Consider the following 18160-nt stretch of genomic DNA (forward strand, 5'->3'; position numbering starts at 1 on the left):
AAGGAAGGAAGGAAGGAAGGAAGGAAGGAAGGAAGGAGGGAGGGAGAGAGGAAGGGAAAACAGCAGTGCAAGGCAGTACCTGTTTAGAGTAAAATCATGAGGAGGGCGCCTCCCCTGAATTCATCCACCACTCACCCCACCTGCACCCTCAGTGGGAAGTCCCAGAGGCCTCCTCTGCCCCATCCCAGAGATGACTGTGGGTATAGGGGTCATTTCTCTTTCTTTTCCCTCCAACCCCTTCCCCTGGATCTGCCTGCATCACCAGCAAATAGAGTCTGGCCCAAGTCCAGCCCACTTCCCATTTTGTAAATAAAGCTTTATTGGCACACAGCCATGCCCTTTCATGTACATATCATCTATAGATGCATTAGCTCTACAATGGCAGCTTTGAGTGGTTGCAGCAGAAACCATCCAGCCCACAAAAACAGAAATATTTATTATCCAGCCCTTTACAGAAAATGTTTGCCAACTCCTGGTTTCTGTCTACAAGCCCTGTCACAGGCAAGGATGAGACCAGGTCAGAGGAGTGAACCTAAAGAAGCCGGGGACAGGGGAGACGGGACGGGCCACCGTCACTCCTCATCACTGCTCACCCCCCCTCCATGCACCCCGCTAGGGGTGGCTATGTTTCCCGGTCCCCTTGTGTGTGGTTGCTGTCTGTTCCCTTTCCCCTCTTCCTCCCTACCCCCCCACCCCACCCCCAGCCAAGCTCCCGGGCCAGTGGGTCTCCAGATGGCTGCAAAAGGGCCTCCAGTAGGGCAATTCGGATTGAATGAAAGGAGAACGAATTAGAAGGCTTGTGTTCAGGCCATGAGGCGTGCAGAGCAAGGCCCCCAGCCCCAAGGGTGGCTGACTGAGGGCAGTGAGGGGCCCGGGCCTAAGTGGGGAGGAGGCTGGGGGGAGGACGGAGCGCAGCCCAGAGGGGAGAGGGGCTCGCGGCGCGCTGTTCCCTCCGCACCCAGCCCGTCTCCTCCCACCCCTGCAGCTGCGAGGTGCGCCCAGGACCAGAGTTCCTGACCCGCGCCTACACCTTCTACCCCAGCCGGCTCTTCCGAGCCCACCAGTTCTACTACGAGGACCCCTTCTGCCGGGAGCCTGCCCACTCGCTGCTCGTCAAGGGCAAAGTCCGCCTGCGCCGGGCCTCCTGGGTCACCCGGGGCGCCACCGAGGCCGACTACCACCTGCACAAGGTGGGCATCGTCTTCCACAGCCGCCGGGCCCTGCTCGACGTCACCGGGCGTCTCAACCAGACCCGCGCCGGCCGGGACTGCATGCGGCGGCTGCCCCCGGCCCGGGCCTGGCGGCTGGGGGCGCTGTACGAGCTGCGGAGCGCCCGGGCCCCGGCGGACTGCCTGGAGGCGCTGGGCCTCACCATGCACGAGCTCAGCCTGGTCCGCGTGCAGCGCCGCCTGCAGCCGCAGCCCGGGGCGGCACCCCGGCTGGTGGAGGAGCTGTACCTGGGGGACATCCACACCGACCCGGCCCAGAGGCGGCACTACCGGCCCACCGGCTACCAGCACCCGCTGCAGAGCGCACTGGTGAGTGGGGGGCCTCGGGGGTGGGGGCGAGCTCGGAGCCCAGCCCCGCAGCGCCGCACGATCTGGGCCTGGCCAGGGCTCCAGCTGCCCGGCTCTCGTCACCGCCCCTTCCCACTCTGGTCCGCGTGCCTCAGGACACTGACGCGCCCTGTTCCCGCTGCTGGAAACGTCTTGTCTCAGCCTTGACAAGGCTGGCGGGCCTCTGGTAGGCCTTCCCACTCTAGTCCTCTCCAGCCCCTGGCCTCATGGGCACTGCAGGATCTCATTTCTGCCCCTGCTGGGCATAGAGTCTTGGGCGGGTGTCCCTCCCTTGGTTCTCAGCTGAAATTTCTGCTCCAGTCTCCATTCTGCCCTTCCCCGTTTCCCACGAGTGACCTTGCCAGCTCTCTGCCTGCTCTGAGGCTCTGTTGGTGACTTGTTTATTGCTTCTCTCTCTGGCGCTAGCTAGGTCCTTCACAAGGAGCAAGCCATCAGGCCTACAATCAGGACCAGTAAATGCGAGTGGATGAATTAGGGAGAGGGCAGCTTTCCTCCAGGGCTCTGCTGGGGCCGCGCACACCAGCCCAGAGGCCACCCCCTTGAAATCTCGTGCGAGCCTCACGCTGACCTAGCAGCAGAGCCACTGGGGCACCGTCCCCTGCCCACTCCCATACTAGACGGTGAGGTCACACGGCCTGGGCTTCTTGTGAGAGGGCCGAGAGGGACCTGGCAGGCCTGGGTGGAGCCCAGGGTTCTGCATTGCCAGCAGCTGGCCAGGGTGTGGGGAGGCCCCACTCTAAAGGGAACCACCCTCTCTTTGACATGTCCCCCTAGAATCCAACACAAATTTCATTTAAGCTGATTAATCTAGATTTTAGATGAAGCCACTGCACACATACCGTCCTAATTTGGGGAGAATCTAGTAGCCTCCCCACCCCCCCTTACACACACACACTTTATTTATTTATTTTTCCGCCTGATGAGGAAACAGGCAGAAATGCGACTTTATCTTTGTAATGGCTCTGGCACATAGCTTAGAGCCTGGCTTTTAAAGGGTGGGGACCTAGGACCTTCCCAGTGTCCGAGACCCCTCCAGTGGCTGGGGGAAGCCTAGGACCCCTCCTCAGAAAATCTGTTTTTAAAAGCAAAGGGGAAAATACATGGATTTAAATGAAAACCAATTCTATTAAAACAGTTGCCCAAGTCTTAAAACATTAATTTGTGATATAGAAAAATGACAAATATGAATTCTTTATTTGCCCTCATTTCAAAGCAGGGATGACAGCAAATCATGTTTTAAACCTTGTTGCATCACCTTCAAAAGCACCAGAGAGGAAATGTCTTTTCTCACCCCTCTTTCACCATAAAAGTTTGCTGGTTCTCAATTTGTTTCTGCTCTGCAGAAAACCACTTGCCCTAAGTTACCAACTAGCATCCACAGTACCCACAATGCTGATGGCGTGATACTGGTGACAAAGTCAAGGGTTCTGCTGATGCTACTGGGGCTTGTTGCCTACATTTACAATGAGAAGAAATGTGAACTTTTATTCGTTTAAAGGTAGTGAAAATGAAGTTGAGGTTAGCATTCCAAATTAAAAACTTCTGGGCCAGGCACCGTGGCTCACACCTGTAATCCCAGCACTTCGGGAGGCCAAGGTGGGCGGGTCATGAAGTCGAGAGATCGAGACCATCCTGGCCAACCTGGTGAAACCTGTCTCTACTAAAAATACAAAAATTAGCTGGGCATGGTGGGGAGCACCTGTAGTCCCAGCTACTCATAGGCTGAGGCAGGAGAATCACTTGAACTCAGGAGGCAGAGGCTGCAGTGAGCCAAGACCACACCACTGCACTCCAGCCTGGGTGACAGAGCAAGACTCTGTCTCAAAAAAAAAACAAAAACTTCTGTACAAGGCACCTAATGCATACTTCTTGAGCAGATGGAAGGGAGAATGGATGAATGGGGATGGATGGATGGATGGATGAGTTCAGCATCTCATGAAGTCCTCTTGGAGCCCTCAGGCCATCTTCATGTTATTCAGCATGTATTTGTTGCCTACCGTGTACTAGACACTCAAGGAACTAAACCAGATGAGGCAACTTCTCTCCCCTGGGAGCAGCCACTTGTCACTGTTCCAACGCAGGAGCACTGTGGATCAGACAGACCCGAAGCCTGTCTACCTTCCTCCTCTTCCCCCACTCCCTCCTCCAAACGTAGGATCTGGGCAGCAGAGAAAGAGCGTGACTTGAAGTTCTTATAATCAGAAAATCAGCCTCAGAATTCTTTTTATGCCCTCAAATTATTCCCTTTTTGGCCACCAGTGTTCTAGGCTGCTCTGGTGCTAATCCTACCTCGTTCAGAGAAGGCGCTAGTGGTGAGTTGATTATTGACCCCTACTACCTACCTCATTAGGAGGGGAAGCTGCTCTGAATGTGGAGAGGACAGAGCCCAGGGGCTGCGGGGGCTGACAATTTCATTCATCCCCAGGCTGGACTCTGGGGTCATGACTGTCCCTGCCCTCCCTGCTGCCTGGCCAAGCCCAGTGGCCAGTCCAGCCTGAAATGTGATTGAGAAGTAAAACACACAGAAATATATGCAGAGATGCACAGTGCCAGATGTACAGACATTAAATTAAAGGTCCACTCACCAATGGCCCCTCTCCTTGGGAAAAAAAAAAAGAAAAAGAAAGAAAAGACAGATAATTTCAAAGAAGGAACTGCTGCAGAGTAATGCCCAAGTCACGAATCAGTTGTTGCCTTAAGCTCTCTGGGCCCACGCCTTGCCCACGGCCCAACTAGACGGTAAACATGAAGATTTTTAGAAGCTAATTTAAAACCAATTTGATCCCTAAATTCATTGCCTGGATATAGAATCCCAATCAATCAGCCACCACTTGACCAAAATCATCTGAGCCTGGTGTTACCTCTGGGGGTTAATTAGCAACTGTTATGTGCTGTTTGAGAAATAACTTTATGTAACAGGCTTAAACCAGTAAGAGTTTGGTTTCTGCACAAGTGTGAATTCTGCCGGCTGGGGGCCTTGTTCATTAACGTGTGAGACTCCAGACCTCTGCAGAAAGATGCCCAGAAGATTTCCGATGGAGACAGGGACGTTGTTTCCCCACCTTCAACAGCACCAGAGAAGGAAATTCCTTTTCTCACCCCTCTTTCACCTTAAAAGTTGGCTGGTTCTCAATTTGTTTCTGCTCTGCAGAAAACCACTTGCCAACTAGCATCCCCAAATGTCCTATCTGCAGAGAATATCTTTTTGTTTGTTTGTCTTTTGTGGTGAGGACGGATAGCTCTGGGATTATTTTGCTTTAATGCATTATGTCCTCTCAATATACATGATCGTGACAGCCATGGGAATGTGGGTTAAAATGCCAAAGTTACACTCTTGTCAGCCAGCATCCCAACCACCATCACTCCAGCTAACTCCAGCAAGCTTGCTTGCTCCCGTCACAAACATTTCTGCAGCCATTTGCTAGCATTTCAGAGAACTGTCAAACTCTCTGGGCCCAAATCCCTATACCAAAGCCAATATGCTCTCCCATATTATATAAATCAAGGAAACTTAAGGTTCATTATAGAAATAATAAGAACTTATAAAATGTGATACACCACCCCCAAAAAAAACTGTTCTCAATCATTCAATATTTTCTTTCTAAACCAGAACTTCTAAAGGCCACTTGTTTGGCATGAAACTCACTCAGCAGTGCTCTGTGGAAATCTTTTGTGTTTTTTGCAAGAAAAAGATATATTGGAGCTGATTTCTCAAAATGCACCCTTCCTGTGCCTGTCCTGCCTAGACCCCAACTCTAAGTTTCCTCCTGGAATGGCAACAGCAGGAGACGTTTTCTTGTTCCCACATCAGCTTTGACAAGTTCCAAGGCCATTTACCTTCCAGAATGGTGCTCTGGACTAAAGTCTGGGCAGCAGCTTCTTTTTAGAAATAAAGTAAGAAGAAGAAGGAGAAGAAGAGAAAGAAGGACAAGGAGGAGGAGGAGGAGAGGAGGAAGAAGAGGAGGAGGAGGAGAAGGAAGAGGAAGAAGAGGAGGAGCAGGAGGAAGAGGAAGAAGAAGAGGAGGAGGAGGAGGAAGAGGAGGAGGAGGAGGGGAAGGAAGAGGAAGAAGAGGAGGAGGAGGAAAAGGAAGAGGAGGAGGAGGAGGGGAAGGAAGAGGAAAAAGAGGAGGAGGAGGAGGAAATGGAAGAGGAGGAGGAGGAGGGGAAGGAAGAGGAAGAAGAGGAGGAGGAGGAAGAGGAAGAGGAGGAGGAGGAGGAAGAGGAGGAGGAGGAGAAGGAGGAGAAAGAAAAGAAGAAGGAGAAGGAAAAAGAAGCAAGAAGTCTGTATCTGGCTCCTTTTTGGCATCTACTGAGCTTTTTCACTCCAAAATGCAGACTAACTACTCCCACGCAATTTGGTTTAGCATCTGTTTCCTGTTGACATGTTTTACTGTAAACCCAGCTCATTAGCGTTTGTAAGGCAGAAACAACTGTAAATAAGGGCAAAGATAGAGGAAAACCAACTCATAGCCTGGGACAAGTGAGGGTGTGGCTGGTTTTCCCCATAACAAATAACATGGGAATGAATATCTTTGAGCCACAGCTCTTTACGAGTTTTCAACTATCTCCTTTCCACAGACTTAAGCAATGGGCTTCCAAAGACATAATTGGTTGTTTTGTTGTTGTTGTTGTTTCTGAGAAGGTGTCTTGCTGTGTCCCCCAGGCTGGAGTGCAATGGTATAATCTCGGCTCACTGCAACCTCCACCTCTCAGGTTCAAGCAATTTTCCTGCCTCAGTCTCCCAAGTAGCTGGGATTACAGGTGTGTGCCACCACACCTGGCTAATTTTTGTATTTTTACTACAGACGGGGTTTCACCATGTTGGTCAGGCTGGTCTTAAAGTCCTGACCTCAAGTGATCCACCCACCTTGGCCTCCCAAAATGCTGGGATTGCAGGTGTGAGCCACCGCACCCAGCCCAGAAATATTTTGATGACTTTGATCCTTGTTGCCATATTCACTTTCCATAGGGTAGGTAGAGCAAGTGATGCTCGCTTTCCACTGTGAGATTTCTAAAGCAAAAATATAGGGAAGATGTAACCTGCTATGAGCCTTTTGGCAGGTTAGAGTCGGGGCTCAGACAGCCAGGCATAAGCCAGGCTGCATTTCAGCTGGTCTCTGCCACTTCCAGGCTGGACAACCTGGTCAGCCCAGCTGGCCCTCTGGGTCTCAATGTCCTTAGCTACAACATATACCAGTTGCCCAGTAAGTGCTTAGCACTTTGGAAATATCTAGAAGGGTGAGATGGGAAAAAGATCAACTTTAATGGTCAAATTCCAGGACCAAGCAGACCGGGCATGAGCAAGGACAACTTCTCTCAGGTCCAAGATGAAGGCCCACCTGTGCTTCCCTTCATTTCTCATTTATTCATACAACAAATGTGTGCTTGCTGTGAGCCAAGCCCTGTGCGGTGGGGGTGGGGAGCGCAGAGAGACGGTCCTGGTTTTCTAGGGCTTTTCAGAACCATAAGGCATAATGCGTTACAGTCTGATGAGGAGTGAGGAGTAGAGAGGAGAGTCTTAGGGGGTGGAATGAGGAAGTTGAGGGTGACGGGGCAGCCCTGAGGCCCACCTTACATGGGGGCATTCGGGACAGCTCCCTCTGGTGCGGGGCTGAGACCTAAGGGGTGACAAGGAGCTGGCAGGGAGTTCCAGGTGGAAGGGACAGCAGGAGAACCAAGGCCTGGGGAGGCTGGGGCTGACCTCCATCAAAGGATAGCAAATAAGCCATCCTGGCTGAAGGCAGAGAATGGGGAGAGAAAGGAGGGAGGTCTAGGCTGTGCCTCAGCCTGCCTTGACACCCCTACAGAACTGGGGTTCCTTTCCAGGCTGCACCCCAACTTCGCCATGGGAGACAACCACTGTTTTTCTGTTTGTCTTTTGCCAGCACCATGCGCAGCCATGCCCGGCCTGTGGCCTCATTGCCCACTCCGATGTGCACCACCCACCGGTGCTGCCGCCCTTGCTGGCCCTGCCCCTTCGCCTGGGCGGCCGGTGGGTCAGCTCGGGGTGCGAGGCGCACCCAGCGGTCCTGTTCCTCACCCGGGTCTTCGCTTTCCATGGGCGCAGCCGCTCCTGGGAAGGGTATTACCACCACTTCTCAGACCCCGCCTGCCGGCAGCCCACCTTCACCATGTATGCCGCTGGCCGCTACACCAGGGGCACGCCATCCACCAGGGTCCGCGGTGGCACCGAGCTGGTGTTTGAGGTCACACGGGCCCATGTGACCCCTATGGACCAGGTCACCACAGCCATGCTCAACTTCTCAGAGCCAAGTAGCTGCGGGGGCCCGGGGGTCTGGTCTGTGGGCTCTGAGCGGGATGTCACAGCCACCAACGGGTGCCTGCCACTGGGCATCCGGCTCCCACACGTGGAGTATGAGCTCTTCAAGATGGAGCAAGACCCCCTCGGGCGAAGCCTGCTCTTCATTGGACAAAGGCCCACCGATGGGTCAAGTCCCGATACCCCAGAGAAACGCCCCACCTCCTACCAAGCACCCCTGGTGCTCTGCGGTGGGGAGACCCCCAGCTCCTACAGGCCCCCACAGCACAGCCCATTGCTGCAAAAGCACTCCAGCACAGGGGGCCTTCGCGTAGCCCCCCTCCCGCTTCTGCCCCTAGTTCTAGGGCTGGCCTTCCTCCACTGGCTATGACAGTGGACTTCACATCAGGATGGTGGCTCTGGATGCCCATCTGACCATTCAGGCTCCCTCCTGGCAGCTGTAGGGAAGGACCCATGCTCCTCTGCTCTGTCATGGACGATGCACAGCCCCCCTGCTTCCACACTGTGCCTACGCCCCACGTGGTTCAGGCCATGAGCTCCACACCTGCAAAGGCTATGCCACATCCCGCGACCCGGGTCCCCAGCCTCGTGCTTGGATGCAGCAGCGATGTTCATTGCTACGTGTGTTTCTAAAGATCACTCCCAATTTTCTACTCTTCTCATCCTTGGCAGCTTCCGACAGGTGCAGGCAGGGGACCATCCCACGCTCCCCACAGGTCTTCCCGTCCTGACCCTTGGGATTCTAAGATGGGAGCAAAAGGAGACCCTTAGGTTCTGCCTCGCGATGGGGCCAACTGCGCTGCCAAGTCTGTAGGCTGTTGTTGAAAGATTATTAATTCCAATTTAGCAATACAATCTCTAAGTGGTGCCATGAATTAAAGATGCCACTTTGGGCTTTCAGTACTTCTCAGCTTTCTAGTGAAGGGCTTGTGTCTTTGGGGGCAGCTCAGCTTTCCTGAGTCCTCATTGCTGGCATTTGCCTACATCTGCCTGTGCTTCTGCGAGTTAGACCTCAAGCTGCCAGCACTGTGTGTGGATAAATCCAGCTCTCCCGGGCCAGCATGAGAGTGAAGAGGACTCCCATCTGAGCTGGGAAGTGTGGTCTCCCCAGAGCAACCTGCGGCTTCTGAGCCTCCCTGGCCCACAAGAACACCAGCGTGCACCAGGCTGGCTGCTGGGGGCATGTCTTCTGCATTTCGCCCTGCCCAGCTGTCCTCGGTTGCCAAGACTCCCTGTGCTTGCCTGACAAAGGAAGAGAACCTCGAGATGTGTATCTTTAGGCCCATCCTAGGGGAGAGGTCGGGGTCGTCAGGCCACATGGCAACATCTGGGCAGCTCCACCTTGCGCAGCCTCCTTGCCATGGTCCTAATATATTAGTGTCCTGCACAGAGAGGACTGTCATCATAGTGGGGACAGACTGTGCCCCTCCAGGGACTCTGCCCGTGTTCCCAGGGCCTCATCTGTGCACTGTGAAATTAACTGGCATCTGGGTGGGCCCAAGGGTTTTCAGGACTGGGGGCTGATGACTCACCCCTCCTTCCTCCTCCTGATCTCTACCTCTAGCTGTAATCACAGATTTTGAACAATTGTCTGTGAGGTTAATGATGCTTTCAGAGGGAAGCCCTTGTCTTCCCTGAGACTGTATGGGGTTCAATCAGTCCGCTGAAAATGCTCCCACTTATTACCCATTCTTCTTTAAAAAAAAAAAAAAAAAAAAGAAGCCTACCAAGTTAATATTCTCTGTAGGTCTCAGCCAGCTATGTGTCTTCCTGTTATATTTACCAAGTTATAAGAAATAATTACATTATTTACGGTCCTAGACTACATCGGGGTGGGGGAGCTTCTGGGGGAGACGGCAGTGGGTGTAGATGATGTGTCCACGGCTGAGCAGGTCTTGTATCCGAGGCTTGAAGCAACCATGCCACCATTTATCATCAAATTTGAATCTTTTAATAAAATTAAACAGCCTGAAAAATGTTATTGCTGGTTATTAAAGTCAATCAAGGGGATTATGGTTCTAAAGAAAGGAAGTGGAGTGTCTTCCAGAGAATGTGTGAAAGAGAATAAAACCAATGGAGGTGAACCCAGCTCTCTCCGTTCTGCTCGCATGCCACACTGCCTGCCCCTCTGAAAACCCCTCAGGGGCTAAACCGATGGAGATAAACCCAGCTCTCTCTGTTCTCGAATGCCACTGCCTGCCCCTCTGAAAAGCCCCCAGGGGCTTCCACTGCACTCAGAATAAAGCCCAACTTCCTGCTCCTGTTGCCGGCAAGATTCAGCCACACCCCCCATGCCTCCCCACGCCTCCCCACACCTGGCAGACTGGGCCTTCTCTGTTTCTTGGTCACAGGAGATGTCGGTGCCTCGGGGCCTTTGTACAAGCTCTGCCTTTTGGTTAACATCTCTTCCCCAGACCTTCAGAAGCTTAGCTCTTTCTTTTCAATCAAGTCTCAGACCAGATGTCACCTCCTGAAGATGTCACCATTCCCATCCCAAAGAGCAGCCCCTTTTCCCTGGTCTGTCATTCCGTTGCATCACAGTTGTGCGGTCTTTGTCATGAAAAGAGATCATTGTTGGAAGTGAACTTATTTGCCTAGAACGTAAGCTCCAAGGAAAACAACTGGGTTCTAACTTACTGCGATCAAGCGTCCGGTGTGCCTAGTGCATTGTAGAAAGCCCTTTGATAAATATGGCTGACTCAGCAAATGCCGGTGATCCCTGTTAAGCCTCACACTGAAACCCGTGAACGGGCCACCTCCATCCTCCAGGTCAGTGAGAGGGGTGTCAGTCTTTGCATCTTACACTCGAGGACACTAAGGCACAGAGAGGAGAAGGGGTAGGCTCCAGAGCCTGAGATCCGGGCTGCTATTTCACAGCATGCGGGCTTGGGGTGTCCTCCTGACTCCTGGAGGGAATGGAATTCCTTGATTTTAGTTGGGGAAGGCAATTTAGCGTTGCCTTGAGGGATGAGGCATGAGCCATCCCTACTGAGGAGGAGTGTATTCGGCAGAACGACAGCTTCCTGAACCCCCTCGATTGGACTTAGTTGCTGTCTAGTTGCTGGGGCTTGTTAGTTTGGGGGCAGGTGATGCTACTAGGAACTGTGAAGGCTGAAGGAAGGGCAACCGTCCCTTTCTCCCAGGCAGAAGGTCAGGGCTTCCAAGACTCTGGGCTGATAAAAGAAGGGGTCATTTCAGAGGCTGAGGGGCTGAGGCGACCCCTGTCCACAGGCACCAAGCCTTCCTCCAGCCCTTTGCTCCTGCCCCGTAAGTCTCTGCCCTTCATGTAAATTGTGAGGGCGCTCTCATCCACAGAGGGGAGGGAAGCCCAGAGGCCTAGTGCAAGATAAAATTCATGTTCTCTATTGCATGTTCAGTCACGTTTAAAGTGGGGGGTGGGTGGGAAGCCCATGCAATTGATAATTTCATAACAAAACTCCCAGGAGAGCAAATGAGGCTTTTTTTTCCTAAATAAAAAGTTGAAATTGTATACAGCCCACAGAGGTCCATTAACCAACAGATGCTGGTTTTCAGAACTTCTTTCTTTGCCTTTCTCTAAGCGTGTTTATAATCTTCCAGCAGTGCTACCAGGCTGAGCAGCAGCATGTGGCTTGGTGACGCGGGCCTGCCAGCACTTGGCCCTAGTCTGTGCGTCCTCTCCTGGGGCACAGGTGACTCAGGCACAAGAGGCTGGAGCTTTCTGACGCAGAATGTAGCACTGCATCAGGGCCGGCCGGGGCTGATTCGTAGCCATTAGTGTCGCAGACCAGAGCCAAGCAGAAAGGAGCTGTTCCCACTTCCAGGGGGGACTTAACAGCGGCGGGCAGCCTCTAGCGTGCTCCTTCTCACACACACACAATCCCCTCAAATGGATGTCAGGATGAGCACAGTTGACCTGTTGACGTTCCCTAAGGACACCCTTCTGAGCTTCCAGGCAGACCCTCCTCCTGCCCACATGGCGCCGCTACCCTCCCCCTCAGCCACAGTGGCCTCCTTGCTCTCCTGCAGTCCCATGGAACCTGGTCCCTCTCAAGATCTTGGTTCCAGCTCTCCCTCACCTGGAAGGTTCTGCCCACCTCACCCCGACCACCCCAAAGACAACGCCCACTTCATCCCAGTATTTGTCAGTAGCCAAAATCTGAAAATATTCCCGTGTGTTCGTTTTTACCTATTGTCAGCCCCTCTCCTCTAGAATGAGCTCCTTGCCAGCAGGGTCCTTGTCTGTCTTGTTCTTCAGAGATCCCCAGTGTTAGAATGGTGCTGGGCACATAGTAGGAGGTCAATAAATACTAAAAGAATACACGTTCCAAGACCTGGTTGGAGACTCCGTATTCAAGCAGCAAGATGACACCCACACACTCTAAATACTGGCTTGGAATTTGGAGGTTGCTGAATTTTTTTCTAAAGCAGATGGGCAGAGCAGAACCCAGACCTGTGAACCGGAGGACATCTGTTTTCTGCTAGCCAGGATATTTCTAGAAATGCATTGAAGACCACTGCGGTCCCCAAACGGAAGGCCACGGGGCCCTAAGAGGTGCCTTGAGACTCCATCCCAAGCTTCTCATCCCACAAAGACTAGGGAGACTGGGAGAGCCTCAGCGTCACACAGATACTCAAGGCTTACCATTCTTAGCTTTAGAGCCTCCAGCACTCCCAGCCCCCACCCTGCCGGCTTCAGTTTCTTTATCAATAAAGTGGGTTGAAACCTGATGGTTCCTGGAGCCAACCAGCCTCAACACCAGTTATGGAAAGACCCCAAATAGTAATTCAAATGGAATCAATAATGTATTTTAAGAGAAATGGCTTTAAAAAAAAATAAACTCAGCCAGGGGCAGTGGCTCACACTTGTAACCCCAGCACTTTGGGAGGCCAAGGTGGGTGGACCATCAGGTCAGGAGTTTGAGACCAGCCTGGCCACCACAGTGAAACCCCATCTCTTCTAAAAATACAAAAATTAGCTGGGCGTGGTGGTGGGCACCTGTAATCCCAGCCACTCAGAAGGCTGAGGCAGGAGAATCACTTGAACCCGGGAGGTGCAGATTGCAGTGAGCCGAGATCGTGGCACTGCCCTCCAGCCTGGGCAACAGGGCTACACTATGTCTCAATAAATAAACAAACAAACTCTCAGTGAGGATGAGTCTTTGTCCTGCGATATAGTGTGTATTTCCTAAGGGTTATCAATAACCTACGACTCTCACTCCTACATTTGGCATTGTTTTTAATCCCTCAGGAGAAAAAAATTACGAAAACTTAGGTGGTCACTACATCTGGTGAAATCAACTGCCTGTTTAGTAAAAAGACTCACAGACATTTGCTGAACACCCATCATATGCCAGGTGCTATGCTGGGTGCCTTGGACGGAAAGCATTCCCAACTTCCAGCCAAGTTGGGTGGGCAGACACACGCGTTTAGCTCCACTTCCTTCTGACGTCCCAAGAAATTATGGGAAAGAATTAAAGGGCACAAGATCACATTAATAAACAGAGAAGGAAATAAGAACATAGCCAATAGGAGATGTCAGCAAAATTCTGGAATCTGGAAAGCTGATGGGTAATTTATCACCCATGGGAGATTACAGAAGGTGGAAAGTTTGGTGAAGGGGCACAGCTCAGAAGCAAGTCCACTTGTGCCATGAATGCCCCCTAGGGCTTAGGAAATGGTGGTCCTAGGCATGGCAGAAGCCAAAAAAACAGTAGGGCTAAAACCAGGAGGAATCTTTGAAATATTTTACAAGTGTATAAAAGGAATTATACTCCTAGATCCCATCCCTAACCACTGTAAGAAACCAAAAGTTTAACCCAAAAATCTTTGAACTTAGGGACAGCCCAGGGCAGGGTATCATGATAAAAATTTAGATACAGGTTAAGTATCCCCAGTATGAAAATTCAAAATCCAAAATGCTCCAAAATCCAAAACCTTTTTTGAATGGTGACACAACACTCAAAGTAAAGGCTCATTGAAGCATTTTGAATTTGGGATTTTCAAATTAAGGATGTTCAACTGGGAAGTATAATGCAAATATTCCAAAATCAAAAAAAAAAAAATCTGAATTCCAAAACACTTCTGGTCTCAAGCAGAACAACATGCAAAAAATACAGAACAACAACAAAAAAGAACAAAGCAACAAAGAGCTATAATATCTTCAGTGAACACACACACACACATCTTGGAGCAGGTTGCTATAAACAAAGAATAACTGGAAAAGATGTCTTGAAAATTATAAATATCGCAGCAGAAAAAAATCAAAAGAAGGTTGGAAATTAAAGTCAAATAGTATTCCCAGAAATAAAAAAAAGAATTGAGAATTAGAATTAGAATTTCTTAAAGGCAACACTAGAAGCTGGAAATCAGTGGAACAATGCTTCCAAAATCCTCAGAATGATTTAAACCTTGTGTTTTATACCCTGTACAACTATCAATCAAGTGGAAGAGCAGAATGGGACAATTTCAGGCACGTAAAGTTCTCAGAAAAATTGTCTCACATACTCCTTGTTCAGAGACCTGCTAAAAGATGTGCTCCCCCAAAATGAGGTAGTAAAACAAGAGAGAGGAAGCTAGAGATCCAGAAAAGAAGGGATCCAATCCAGAAGAGAGCAAAAGGAGTTCTGAAGATCAGCGTGAGTGAAGGTCCTGGGATGAGAGCTGTGCAGCAGGCTTAGACAGCAGTCAGTCCAGAGAGGAGCAGGAGAATAGAGAGCTCCGGGAATGATGTAAGAAAACCATCAAAATAAGATTGCCTGACGTATTGTGATTGTGCTAAGGGGATTTATACTTCTATCAGGATCTGGGCTGAATTCATGATAGATACATAGGAAACTAAGCAAACAAAACACTAATATTTAGTAACTCCAGGAAAACAAAGGATTACACATAAAAGGGAAATATAATCATAGCATACCCAAGGTATAGCTGTAAACAACATCTTAGTAGTCTTAATCATGCAAAAGTATACTGATGTAGCCAAAAATTATGACATGACTGAAAGGGAGACAGAAGGAGATCTATGCTTGGGATGTGGTTGGGAGAAAGATTATTAGAGCTAAATCCCTATCTTCCTTAGGAGGAAATCAATAGATAATATACAGAAGTGAAAAATCAAGAAAAAGTAATATAACCACATTATTAGGAAATGTAGATGTTAATATTAGAAGAAACAGTTCAATGTGCTAACCTGGCTACCTCTGGGAAGAGATAGCCCAGGGCGATGTGGACCTGCTGCTTTTCATTATAAGCCTGTTATAGCTGTTTGGCTTTTTATATTATGCACATAAAATACTTTGGTTAAAAAAAAAAAACTGAAAACATCACAAAACCAAACCCAACAACAACAAAACTTTGAACTTCCCCTCAAATTGCTTTCAATCCAGTAAAGGGCAGACTGTGTTAAGAGGGGTTTCTAATGCTCTGAGAGGCGAGGGTGGTAGAGCGCAGAGGGCTGAGCAGAGCAGCCCAGCCCACTCAAGGGAGAACAGAGCAATCGGGAGTCTGAGATTCTGAGAAATAGGAGGAAAAGCAGTGGGAGCATGACAGGGCCCTGGCCGTGGGCAGCCAGCCCTTTCTTACACATCAGCTGGGTGAATATTCTAGGGTGGCTTTCTCATTACTAATGGAGAATATTTTCTCCAGTGTGGAGGCACTTTTAGGACCAACAATATGACTGCATGGTGGGGTTAAAATTTAACAGTGGGTCTTGGCTTGACTTAAAAAGCCTCTTGTCTTCCCTACACATTTCTTTAGCATTTTTTGAAGTGGCATAAAGGTACATTTTTCAGAAAGTCCATAACACTAATTTTGTGTTTCTCCAAATTTGTACTGTTTTCTTCTTTGAAGTGATTTTAGCAAACATTGCTAAGAACAGAGACAAAAGTTCTACTTGGAAAAAAAGAAAACTCTAGACTCTCAAGTGCAATTTCTGAGGGTGTTTTCAGTTTCTAATGAGGCATGTCACTCCCATTACTCCTTGGCAAACGATCAGGTAGCAGGTTTTGTATCCTAATGCACTAACCAGAGATAATGGCAAACCATTGTAGTCACTTCTTCAAAACTGCTCCTTGTGGGGTTGTTCAGAAAACCCCTTCATGGTCTGGATTTTAACGCTTTAATCACCGCCACCATTTTTCAGTCCCTCTTACAGAAGCTCTCCTTGGTCTGGGATGCTGACATTTGCCTCACCTGCACACTCTGTGAAGGCCATGGTCCAAAGGACCCCAGGAATGGGAGAAGGCCATGAGCACAGCCACATGAGAGCAAGTGAGGTGGCTAGCACAAGTCAGGAATCAGATCTAGTAGCTGCCAGCAAGGGTTATTTCCCCCTGCCCAATCCACTTCTATACACTTTGCTGCAAGCACTTTTCCTGTTAGTAAAACAAAGTAGATTCCTATTTCCACATTCATGACTATGTGCCCTTAGCCTCTTCATTTCTGCTGCTCTGCCGTCAGCCCTTTGCGAGATAAGCATTTATTCCCCTTGACCTTACTTCACTCTGCGTCTTCATGTGTTTTCAAATGGCCTTTACATACATCAACAACTGCTCAACCTCATGCAAACAACCAGAAACTAAAAGGAAGACACCATGTGCATTTTACAGGTGAGCAAACATCAAGTCAGATGGCGCAAGGTGCTGGCAAAGAGTAAAGCAGCAGACCCTGCGAGGACTATGAATTGGAACATCCTCTTTGGATGGCAACGTGGAAGCCATCTAACAAAATTTTAAATGCAGGCACCCTTTGACCCAGTCATTTCTCCTCTAGAAATTGATTCTGGGCTATTTGTCCTCATTTATAGGAGGGTTTGTTGTAGCACTGTCTTTAGCAGCAAGACTAGAAACTGCTTCAACACACCTCAACAGAGTGGTTAATTAAGGGCGCATGCATTCAGAGGAAAATTATACAGCCATAAAGAATGATGTGGACTAGCATGAAATGATTTCCAAGATATAGTTCAAAGTCAAAAAAGGAACATGCCCACCAGGGAAGGAAGTGTGTGCTGTTGTAGAAAACACACAGCTGGTTGGGTGCAGTGGCTCACGCCCGTACTCCCAGCAACACTACAGATGGCCAAGACAGGAGGATGGCTTGGGCCCAGGAGTTTGAGACCAGCCTGGGCAACATAGGGAGACCTCATCTCTACAGACATTAAAAAAAGATAATCAGGCATGCTTGTGCATGCCTATGGTCCCAGATACTCAGGAGACTGAGGTGGGAGGATTGCTTGAGCCTGGGAGGTGGAGGCTGCAGTGAGCCGAGATCACACCACTGCACTCCAGCCTGGATGACAGAGTGACAGCCTGTCTCAAAAAGAAAATACAAGGCTGTATATACACAAACATATAAGTGCATAGGACATCTCTGGAAAGAGTCAACACATGGAAAATTCAGAATATCTCTGGAGGAAGATAGATTTAGGGATGAAGGAAACCTGACTTTGTACTGTGTACCTTTTGGTCTTGTATAAAGTCTTACCATTTGCCCATCTTACTTTTCCAAAAGAAGTTAAAATTCTTTTCATTAATGTTTTAACAAGGTAACACTGTAAGATGGAGAACTGTCAAGCACTGCTTAAAGACAGAATCTACCCACCTTTCAAAGCTGGAAGCAATTTACAGAGGTGGCTACTTTTGTAAATCAATGATGGCATATGCTTCCCCGCAACAGGAAAACACTGGCATGCAAGCTGGTCCCCGTGCTTAAGCTCTCCGGGCAAAAGTTTCCTTATCAGTAAAATGAGGACACTGACCTAAGCGATCTCTTAGATCTGTTTTCTGGTGCAAAATATCTATGATTTTAATTTAAACCAATTTCATGTTCCCATGAAGCAGTGAGAGTCGAGCAATGGGCTCTCATCCATAACCCAAAGCCTATCTCAATGCAATTAAGCCAGCCATTCAAAATAATTTTACACTGAAGCATCCTTTAAATATATTCAGAGCACAGAATTTATTGAACGTAACATGGAGACAGCTAGTACAAAAGTGTATGCCTTGGCAGGGCAGGCTTCATCAGGCTGATATGGAACATGGGAACACATGCTATCAATGGCTCTTTTGGTCTGGACCCCGCAGAAATACATCTCCTTCCCTCTGGGAAACAACATGTCAGCTGCCAAGCCATGAATTTATTATGTATCAGATAACCAAAATGTGCAATGGTAAAGAGTCCTTTCCTGCATCAACTTTTTAAATGACTTCCATGTCAAAGCAGAAAATACAATGAAAAATACATAAGGGAAAAATTATGAGAACTAAAGCATTCTACATCTCTTAAGACACTCAATTCCTAAAATGTTAACATACATCCAAGACGA

The 18160-nt window shown here is 49.3% G+C and overlaps 1 protein-coding gene across 1 annotated transcript in view; it reads left to right on the forward strand.

Moving 5' to 3' along the window:
- Positions 1-9835, forward strand: part of APCDD1L (APC down-regulated 1 like) — a 55379-nt gene extending 45544 nt beyond the window's left edge. The window contains exons 3-4 of the mRNA XM_017536542.2: positions 986-1538; positions 7463-9835. Of these exons, the coding sequence (XP_017392031.2) occupies positions 986-1538; positions 7463-8227 (1318 nt within the window). The 3' untranslated portion in view covers positions 8228-9835. The remainder of the gene's footprint in view (positions 1-985; positions 1539-7462) is intronic.
- The last annotated feature ends 8325 nt before the right edge of the window (positions 9836-18160 follow it).

This window comes from Cebus imitator, unplaced genomic scaffold (assembly GCF_001604975.1).
Source record: "Cebus imitator isolate Cc_AM_T3 unplaced genomic scaffold, Cebus_imitator-1.0 Scaffold99, whole genome shotgun sequence".
NCBI classification, from domain to species: Eukaryota; Metazoa; Chordata; class Mammalia; order Primates; family Cebidae; genus Cebus; species Cebus imitator.